Source organism: Sinocyclocheilus anshuiensis, unplaced genomic scaffold (assembly GCF_001515605.1).
Source record: "Sinocyclocheilus anshuiensis isolate Anshui unplaced genomic scaffold, SAMN03320099.WGS_v1.1 scaffold438, whole genome shotgun sequence".
Classification (NCBI taxonomy): domain Eukaryota; kingdom Metazoa; phylum Chordata; class Actinopteri; order Cypriniformes; family Cyprinidae; genus Sinocyclocheilus; species Sinocyclocheilus anshuiensis.
Genome location: NW_015546118.1, coordinates 687,007 through 698,196, shown reverse-complemented (window position 1 = coordinate 698,196; position 11,190 = coordinate 687,007). Strand labels below are relative to the sequence as shown.

Below are 11,190 nucleotides of genomic sequence, written 5' to 3'. Positions count from 1 at the left end.
CTGTTTTTTCAGAATTTAGCAGTAAGAAATGACTCGTCATCCAGTTTTTTTATATCGACTGTGCATTCCGTTAGTTTTGCAAATTGGTATGTTTCGCCGGGTCGCGAAGATATATAGAGCTGAGTATCATCAGCATAACAGTGAAAGCTAACACCGTGTTTCCTGATGATATCTCCCAAGGGTAACATGTAAAGCGTGAAAAGTAACGGCCCTAGTACTGAGCCTTGAGGTACTCCATACTGCACTTGTGATCGATGTGATACCTCTTCATTCACTGCTACGAATTGATGGCGGTCATATAAGTACGATTTGAACCATGCTAATGCACTTCCATTAATGCCAACAAAGTTTTCTAGTCTATGCAAGAGAACGTTGTGGTCAATAGTGTCGAACGCAGCGCTAAGATCCAATAGCACTAATAGAGAGATACAACCACAATCAGATGATAAGAGTAGGTCATTTGTAACTCTAATGAGAGCAGTCTCAGTACTATGATACGGTCTAAATCCTGACTGGAAATCCTCACAGATACCATTTTTCTCTAAGAAGGAATATAATTGTGAGGATACTACCTTTTCTAGTATCTTGGACAGAAAAGGGAGATTCGAGATTGGTCTGTAATTAACTAGTTCTTTGGGGTCAAGTTGTGGTTTTTTGATGAGAGGCTTAGTCAAGTGGCTACACAGCATTTGACCACTGGATTTATAAAAACAATTTCCAGTTTAAGAAGTGTTTAAACATTGCATCAACTACTGATGAACATGTTAATTTTATCTGAATTATAGTTTGACCAATTAATTACTATATATTTGGAAGGCTTTTGTCTTTCAAACACATTAAAATGCACAAATTCATGTTACTACTTATTTAGGCTACATGTAATGCAGGCATTCCCAAAATTTTTGTCATCTGAACCTCTTTCACCTAATATATTTAATTGAAGTACCTGTGAAATTTTAAAATAAATATGTTAATAAGTATCACATTAGCATGTTCATGGTTCTCTGGCGTTAGTTAATGGTCAAATGACATGCAGGTAAGCAAATAAAATATTTAATCTTTTTAGTAAGTGTTTTATTTTGATTGATGTCATTTTTAAATGATTTATTTTTACATTATTATGATTTAGTTAATTATTAGCTTTTCATTAAACTCACAAACCCCCTGCAGACAGTTCCTTTCCTAAACCCATTTGGGAAACCTTGAGGTAAGGTAATGTTTAATGCACTTCATGTTCATGTCATGTCAAAAGAAACCAAGAAATTGTATGATAATAGTACCTAAAATGTGTAATGTAATGGATTACGTTACTAACTACAATTTTGTCATGTAATTTGGAATCAGTAACGGATTACAATTTGTAATCGACCCAGTAATCTACCCAGCTCTGTTTATGAGTGAGTTATAGTATGTCGAACCGATTCCTCCAAACATACTGATTCATTCAGGAAAAAGGCTAAACCCCGCCCACTGCTGCTCAAAGACAGCAGTTAAGGTTGTGCTTTGACTTTGTTTGGAGATACTTTCATTGGTGGAGCAAAACAGACAAAATAACCGGCAGTGCAGCATGCAAGTTCTTGTTGAACTGTTAGGCTATATAAAAGAAATATCATCACACACGCTATAGCCTATTGCTGTTTTTCAAATTAACATGGCTGTGAATGTGATAACCGTGCTGTTTCTGTTTGGAACAGCAGAGCTCTTGCAGCCAAAATTATTTAATCTTACTGAAGTTCTCTTAAGTCGTGGCCTAATGATTAGAGAGTTGGACTCGTAACCCAAAGGTTGCGGGTTCGAGTCTCATACCGGCAGGGATTGTAGGTGGGGGGAGTGAATGTACAGCGCTCTCTCCCACCTTCAATACCAAGACTGAGGTGCCCTTGAGCAAGGCACCGAACCCCCAACTGCCCACTGTTCCGGGTATGTGTTCACGGTGTGTGTGTGTTCACTGCTGTGTGTGTGCACTTTGGATGGGTTAAAATGCAGAGCACTAATTCCAAGTATGGGTCACCATACTTGGCCACATGTCACATGTCACATGTCACGTCACTTTTAATTGCCTACTTAATGTCCTTTCTGAAGAATGAACACACCATTCCCTGTTAATGGTTATTTCTTGGAAAAGACTGACCATGACATTATTCATTATTTCAGTGGTGTTCAGTTAAAGTCAAATCATGGGTTTAGAACAACATGGGGGTAAGTAAATGATGACAAAGTAAATAAAAGTAAATGAGTAAACTCTAAGTAAATGTTTTTTTTTTTGGATAAACTATCCCATTAGATGGAAGGAATTGTAAGAACATTCCTTTTAAGACGTTCCCATCTGCAGTTGTACTGAGTGTGAAAATTGAATGTATTAGAATAAATCTAATATTATGCTGTAATAAGAAAACTTTAGTATCATACTTACTCAGAGTCTGAACTGGACACATTGATCCACATCCCTCTGGCAGCTGCATATAGTGTCCACAGTGAACAATACTGTAAATCTTCTTAATCATGTCCATTTTTTGGGGGGCTTATTCTGCTAGTCTGAGTGCTCTGTTTGGCGTGTTACTCCAGTGAGAAATAATGCCATTACACTATAGGACAAGAAGCACTAGGATGTATAATAGCCTATTTCTAGCTCATGTATTCTGCACCAGTGATATTACGCGCTGCATTCTGTCTCTGTGCGGCTTTATTTCTCACTTCCTCAAGTAATTGCCAAGTCAGTCAAGGTCTTCAAGAGACAGTCATGATCTGGGGTTTTTAGAATAGCTGTAACCTTGTCTACATCTGCCCCAATTTGAGTTAAAGCAATGTCCCACAAACATTAATTTATCCTTGGCAAATCTTATCATTCATCTGTCTTTCACCTCTTATTCCCACAGCACCTGACAAGATTTCCCACTCTATATTATTCACTTACTTGTTTCCCAAATGATAGGTCAAGTCAAGAGCTTGTTCATCTTGTCCTGTCGATCACAGCACAAGAGCTTGCACATATATAGCCAATCCCTTGACAGTTTATCCCTCCAGCACCTTCAATCTCCATCTTCATTTTTAATCTACATGAACTAATTTTAATTAAGTAGTCTAGGGAGGAACTACAACCGCTACATCTTAAATTCCCTTAAAACATCATCATTACAGGTAATCTACATAGTCTCTGACTTTCAATCTTTAGGATAATTTTCTAAGAAATATGATTCTAAAATACTGTATTGTGAATAACATAAAGAGATTTTGATTGCTCACAGGTTTATAGCTTAATGGAGCTCTCAACATTAGTATTGTCTCAGATTTTTCCCTAAAATGTCCAAAGAGTTGTAAACTAAAAAGAATAGCTAAATTAAAATTTAACCTAAAAAATGTCCGCTTAGGCCATCCAAGATGTAGACGAGCTTGTTTCTTCATCAGAACAGATTTAGAGAAATTTAGCATTGCATCACTTGCCCACCAGTGGATCGTCTGCGGTGAAACATCACAATAATCCACACGATTTCAATCCATCAATTAATGTCTTGTGAAAAGCTGCGTGTTTGTAAGAAACAAAATCCATAATAACACATCCTCTAGTGAAAAAGTCCCGTTATCCTCTAACATCAAAAATTATCAACATATTTGTTTAAAATGCTTTTGGAGTGTTTTTGCTTGTAAACGGTCCTTAATCTGTGCATTTTTCTTCTGATTCAAACAAGACTATTTTTTTTTAACTGGAGAAAGCAATATTGCATATTTTAGCAATGGTCTGACATTAAAAATGTCGTATGATGGATTTGTTTCTACAAATACACAGCTTTTTACTTTAAGAGATTAATTGATAGACTGAAATTGTGTGGATTACTTGTGGATTATTGTGATGTTTTTATCAACTGTTTGGTCTGACAGCACCCGTCGCTGCAAAGGATCCATTGGTGAGCAAGTGATGTAATGCTACATTTCTCCAAATTCGTTCTGATGAAGCAAAAAAAAACTCAGTATATTTTCAGCAAATTTTTGTCTGAATTATTCCTTTAAGGGTAGTCTTGTAGACTTTGATATCCTAGCTAATATGAGCACAGTCGGGATTACTGGGGTCTTTTTCCTCAGAATTCTAAAAAAAATCCAAGAAGCAGGAGATTTAAACAAATGTCTCCATTTGCTCTCTTTATGCAGGGATATAGAAGAGGTTTTTCTTTCCGGTGGGTACTCTATGGCACAGCTGAATGTCATGTGATGGACTGTGAAAAATCTTTTTTTTTGCTTGTACCAGTCTCATCTCCTTTCTTGTCATCTCAGCTAGCTCTGTCAGCATGAGTTTTTGCAGTAATGATCTGCAATTGAGGCAGTAGGGGACTCTATAGACTCTATTTAGTATACGGGCCATATACATCTCTCCTGTGTGTTCACCTGTGAGGTGCTGTACTCTCGACTCTAAGTCACAGCAAACCATTTGCTTACCAAATGTGAAAATGATGCGAGAACTCAGGTAAATACTACATAAGCAATTAGGCTAACACTGGATTACACGTTTTTGCTGGATTATGTTTCGAAGTCCCAGCCTCCGTATTTTCGTTATCTCGAGCTTTATTGTAAAATGTAAATACACATGCAAATATCTGAGAAGAAAAGACAGCTCAAATTACCTGAAATGTCAGCAAATAGGCACTAGAGACAGGTGCTGCTAAATATAAACCTCCATTGTTTACAAATGAACAGTAGAGGGCAGTCACATCTTAATATGAGTTCTTCTTTCAGTACAGTTTGTGCATTTTCAGTTTGATATACAAAAAAAGGTCAACTCTTAAAAAAAAAAAATTATTACCCAAATAATTGTTTTAATGTATGTTTTATACATTGACTTGGCGACACATTTCATTGGTGTACTGATGCAAAATAAACGAAAATCTGACATTAGCATAAAGAAAAAAGTAGAAAAACAATTTATTTGAAATATACTAAACAAAACAACACTGGCAACAATAGCATCATTGCATTATCCCGCAAAATACTGTACCCAATTCATTAAGAATACATTCAACTTAAAGTAGAACAAATCCAACTTGTTACTACAATACAACACAGTTTGCCACATTTAACACTGATGAGATTTAAAAAAAAATAAAAAAATAAAAAAATAGAACTCTGATATATATTTTACAGTGAATGTGTGGTTTTTAACACAACAATACTCAATAAATGTTTAGCACAACAAAATGCAGGCAGACTTATAGAGAAATTTGGCTACAAATATGCAAAATATACAAAAAAGAAACTAGCACCATTTTACAGTAGAAGAAAAATCACATATAAATGCTAAAATGTTCAAGCTTTTAAATTAGCTTTACAAATTAAAAGCAATATTTATCTAAGGTGCAAAAAGAGGAACAATTGCTTTAAATGCCTTTTTGGATGCGGTCCGTTTTGAAGAGGTCATTGCTATGCCTCATTCCCAGCAACTTAAAATGCCAACTCTGAAACTACTCAGGAAATAGGCTAGATCGAACAAAACTGCTGTTATTTTTAAAAATGCACTTTAATGTCACCAGAATAAAATAGGAGAAGAATGTATCAATCTTCATTTCAGAATGATAATTTTTGTTGCATTATTTTATACTTTCAAGCTCAACGCCTTTGAAGTAATATGGAGTATAAAAACCAGTTTGGACAGAGTGAAGCCGAATATCCATTGCAATATTGTACAGTTTTTGTGGCACCTGTGGCATCCCATCTGCGTCTGTCCACCAAACCACCTCAAAAACATTTTTGTGTATTCACAGACACACCTAATGACTAAAGAACCGCCGTTAGCTCACACGATAACACTTCTATTTGCAATAGATCTAGCTCCTCGGGCGACTAACTGCAGTCTTCTTCAAAGAACTGTAATGCACGTGTTTTAAGACATGTTTGCACACGCTGATTGTAATGAGGTTAAATTATATTTTAGGAGTATCGAAAACATCATGTCCTCTGTGCAGTTAACTTACTGTACATTAGTGGTTGTGTACTTGAATTTGTGTAACTGAGTTTTTGGATAAATATTGTTAAATCCTGTCAAAATCCTGAAGCATGGAATATTCTGTGTGCACAGGTCCTTTATCACACTGCCAAAAGAATTTAGCTCCAATTTTGCACTGCTGTAAAATAAGAAGCTTTAAAAAAAAAGTGGTAAATCTGATTGACATGTGCTCATATACTGTTGCCCTGCAGCACTAATAGGCTATAGAGGCTATGAAAGTGTTGGAGAGATGCATTTAACACTCTCAAAAACATCCTGTGCTTATTCAATTTAAGACAGCCAAAAAAACTGATTGAGATGAAACCCATTTACGTGGAATGTAAGGGACACAATGTCAAGCTTTACCACAGGCAATATCACAATACCGCGTGTTGTGGCATGTTCCATTTTTGATACTTAATTTAAAAAAAACACTTAGCCACATCTAAGACCTGAAGCTTTAAGGATTAGGATAATTATTCTAAAGTCAAGGCGGGTTCACACAACAACCTGTGATAGCCAGAATTCCCCCATAATCTTTTTACACATGCTGTCAGTTAAATTTGATGTACAATAAAATTAATTGTTTTATGTTTTGCTGGTTTATAGTAGTAATGCAATGCCAAAGCCTAGTAATGTGATACCGTTTAGGCATAAGACAGTTTAGTTTGCCCGGCAGCATACTACTGTTCTGTCCAAAACTCGATAAAGTTTTAGCAAAGTAAACAGCAAATCAGGTACTATGAGGCTGTCATCAGTAGTGGTAATAGTAGTGGTAGTTAAAAATCCAGTGATTAGCAAAATCAAGCGCAGTCTCCATAAAGTCCAGTTATGGCTTTTGTAGCAGGTCTAGTATAGTTGTTATAGCCATCCTTCGGAGACGTTAAACCGAGGTCCTGACTCTCTGTGGTCATTAAAAATCCCAGGATGTTATTCGAAAAGAGTAGAGGTGTGACCTCGGCATCTTGGCCAAATTTTCCCATTGGCCTCTGACCATCATGGCCTCCTAACCATCCCCATATCTACTGATTGGCTTCATCACTCTGTCTCCTCTCCACCAATAAGCTGGTGTGTGGTGGGCGTTCTGGCGCACTATGGCTGCCGTCGCATCATCCAGGTGGATGCTGCACACTGGTGGTGGATGAGGAGATCCCCCCTCACATTGTAGAGCACTTTGAGTGCTTAGAAAAGCAGAAAAGCGCTATATAAATGTAATGAATTATTATGTTATTATTATTATAACTAAGCACAGACCAATGAAGAACATGACCTGCATCACTGAGGTTTCAGGAGGACATTATCCATTTCCTGGGCTTTGACTATAGACAGCAGGAGTGAGCTTACATTGAGCAGATACTATAACCTACGTAATTTAAAGGGACTAATTTGAACTAATGTTCAGAACGTTTGAGTTTTTAATTTTTTGGAAAGAATTATTTTATGCTCACCAATCATTTATTTGATCAAAAATACAGTAAAATTGTAACTGTGAGATATCATTGCAATTAAAAAAAAATTATATATATTTAAAAATATATGATGGCAAAGCTGAATTTTCAGTGTCACATGATCCTTCAGAAATCATTCTAATATGTTCATTTGGTGCTCAAGAAAAATGTATCATTATTATTATCAAAGTTGAAATCAGTTGTGCTGCTTAATATTTTTTGTGGATTCTAAACTTCATTAATTTAGAATCCACAAAAAAAAATTAATTTGTTAAATTTATTCATTTGGAAAAATAATCTTATCCCAAACTTTTGAATGGTAGTGTAGTTCATACAAAAATTTTAATTCTGTCATCATTTATTTACCCTTATGTCTTTCCAGCTGTTATACATTCACTGAATGAAAAAACAATTTTAAAGCAGTTCTTTCTCAATTAAAATTCTGACATTATAATTATAATAGCTTATAGGTTTGGATTGACAAAAGAGTGAGTAAATACTGACAGAATTTTAATTTTGTGTGAACTATTCGCTAAATGTAAATGGGTGATGTGTTCAATTAAAGTTGGAATTAAATCAAAATGTTTAAATATGCTATTGATCTTGTGAATGATCAACAAGCAATCAACAACCAATGGATAGAACTAAGTCCCACTCTACATTTTTTTCCTTCTTTGATAATCCAGTTCACTCAGATGTACATCAAAATACTGAAGAAAACATCTGTTGCTACTTCTGTTAATTGCGACTTTATAGGCATATGAAGATCTTTTTTTCTCTGCCTCTCTCCTGTTAATGTCCTTTTGTGCTAATAAGCACCTGTTTCTCACATTGCAGAAACCTCAAACAACTACAGTAGCACACTTATTTCAATGAACTTCACATTATATATATAAATATATATGTATTGAGTGTGTATGTTGATTCTTTAAGTGTCTCATTACCATAATCGTACGTTTGCAGCTGTGATCTCTTTTCACGTTAACAGTCTCCTTTTCCACTTTCTCTTCTTGCTCTCTTCTCTCCAGGTCCTGCAGAATCAGGCCTGAGGGCACTGTGGGATATTTCTGGCTATGAAGTCTGAAGGTCTGAATGTCTGGAGCTCTGGGGCATTGGAGAGATACTGAAGGTCCAGTTCAGTGCACTCTACAGGAGCATGAAGCCCCCAGGCTGTTTGCTGCTCTACGGCACAGCAGGGCCTCACTGCAGACTGTCCTCCTACCAGAGTGAGAATGACATGCTGGCTGGAGAGGGAGGAGTCTGAAGAAGAAACTTCAGGTGTTTCTGTTGCCTGCATGATGACTCCCGTTCCAGGATCTGTGCAGGCAGAACTTCGCATCAGAGGAAGAACCTCACACCTATGCAGGCCAAGATTAGAGGTAATCGTGGTGGTGATGTCATTAAGCGTGCAGGGGTGCTTCAATAGCAGGCAAGGATCTTACGGGACACAGACCAAACAAGTCAGGCACACAATCATCACATCTCTTTCTTTCTCTCTTTTAAATAAATATACAAATACACATAATGTAATTATAAGCACTGATGATTTTGGTGCCATATTTCTTAATAAATATTATATCTTAACATACATGAAACAAGATAAATTTAGTTGAGAATCAAAGTGTCAGATAATAAGCCCTTTTTTCAGAGAATGTATATAAAAATTAAGCAAATTTTTCCTGTTGGTAAATTATTTCATTTAATGAACACAAAGTCATTTTCAGAGACCAACAGCCAAGGTCAGAATTGTTGTTAAATAATTAGCGCTGGGCAGCGATTAATCACGATTATTCGCATCCAAAATACAAGTTTTTGTGTACATAATATATATGTGTGTACTGTGTATATTTATTATGTATATATAAATACACACACAAGCATGTATATATTTAAGAAAAATATGTTATGTTTATATATTATATATATATATATATATATGCATACTTGTAAATACATGTAAATATTTTCTAAATGTATACTGTATGTATGTGTCTTTATATATACATAATAAATATACACAGTACACATTATGTTCACAAAAACTTTTATTTTGGATGCGATTAATCGTTGCCCAGCACTATAAATAATACATTAAATTTAGGTTTGGTTTTCACCAAACCCTGTCATATACCCCCAGAACACTTGGAATATATGGCACATGATGTATGGGACCATTCTGTGTAGGGATGCACCGAATGTTCGGCAATGTACACAGTACACACACATATTATGTACACAAAAACTTTTATTTTGGATGCGATTAATCGTTGCCCAGCACTATAAATAATACATTAAATTTAGGTTTGGTTTTCACCAAACCCTGTCATATACCCCCAGAACACTTGGAATATATGGCACATGATGTATGGGACCATTCTGTGTAGGGATGCACCGAATGTTCGGCAACCGAAATTATTCGGCCGACAATAGCAAAAAAAAAAGCTCTTTCGGTGTTCGGCAGGATCAGCGAAAAGACAAAAATAAATTGTACCGAACAATGATGTTACACGCACATGATAATGATAACACGCACTAATGCAGCAAACATGTCGGCAGTGTGGAAGTATTTAAAACTGTCAGAGAAAGATGCAAAAATCATTACAAGCACTGACAGCAAGAGACTGTTTAGTACTGCATCACATGTCTTCGATGAGAAGTGGAAGGGTGGTTGTTGCTTTTTACTGTATGATGACTGAAATCATGAAATGGCCTTAAACAATTAGTAAATAAATTGCAGAATGTTATGTTTTCTAATATACGCACGCATTGCATGTATTCTGACAGCGCTGCACAAGCTCGCGGCTCTATCTGCTTGTTTGCCAGGGTTCAAAGTCCAAAGCGAGAGGAAAATATGCGCTGAAACAGTCAGTTGCTCAGTAACATTTTTATGAATTTATGAAAATTTTTAAAGGCATGTGACAATGAGATACGTGCGACAAACATCTTCCCAAACTCGTAATGAGAATCATTTATAAATCTGGTGTCAGCTGCACTGAGGACTTCCTGCGGGTTTCTGCCAAAATAAAAGCTGAGAAAAAGCAAGAATTCCATCGACATTCATAAATGTTAGTATTGTAATTTTACTGTTGTTCTGTAAAATAAAATAAAAAAGACAATAATAATGATAATAATAATTACAACAGCTCTATTAATTAGAGGTGCTTTGATCAGGATTTTTGAGGCCGATCGCCGATCACAGAAAGCAGTATCTGCCGATACCGATCATCAATACCGATCTTTTTAAAGCCTTCTTTTTATCATTTATAACTATTTATAGTGATACTCCAATCAGGATTTTTTGACATTTACTCAGTGCCTTAATTTCATTTTTGAAAATGGGGGGAATTCCCCTCTTAGGTGACTCTTGTTGGGGGGATTTTTTAATTTGAGGGGTGGAGGGGGCATTTTTTAGATATTTTTCAAATATATTTATCTGACCTAAATGTTCGACCATGCAGTGCATTTTTGTTTTTACAATTGTGCAATTGTTGCACAATAGCTTACACACAGCACAAGCCTGATTTTGTGAGCTGTATGTGAGGCGGCCTTGTGTGTGAGCTTTGAGTGTGCATGAGCGCACCGTCTCTAGGAGAGCGCACGAGTGCTGAATGGCTTAAAAACTGGCAAGACTTAAAAAGAAATGCAGTTTAGTGATGATGCGACACTGCTTTTATTGTGCAAGTGACAATTCCTGTGTCAACTGTGCAGCATGTAGCTTATTTAATAAAGAAATATGAATTGTACCTCCCCTTCAGCTTTATAATTATTTTACCT

The 11,190-nt window shown here is 36.1% G+C and overlaps 1 protein-coding gene across 1 annotated transcript in view; it reads right to left on the bottom strand.

Annotated features, from left to right (window-relative positions):
* Nucleotides 1-7,837: 7,837 nt before the first annotated feature.
* LOC107700892 (uncharacterized) overlaps nucleotides 7,838-11,190 on the bottom strand; it is a gene marked incomplete at its 5' end in the record, with an annotated part of 6,114 nt that continues 2,761 nt past the window's right edge. The window contains one exon of the mRNA XM_016502730.1: nucleotides 7,838-8,853. Coding sequence (XP_016358216.1) covers nucleotides 8,456-8,853 — 398 coding nt within the window. The remainder of the gene's footprint in view (nucleotides 8,854-11,190) is intronic.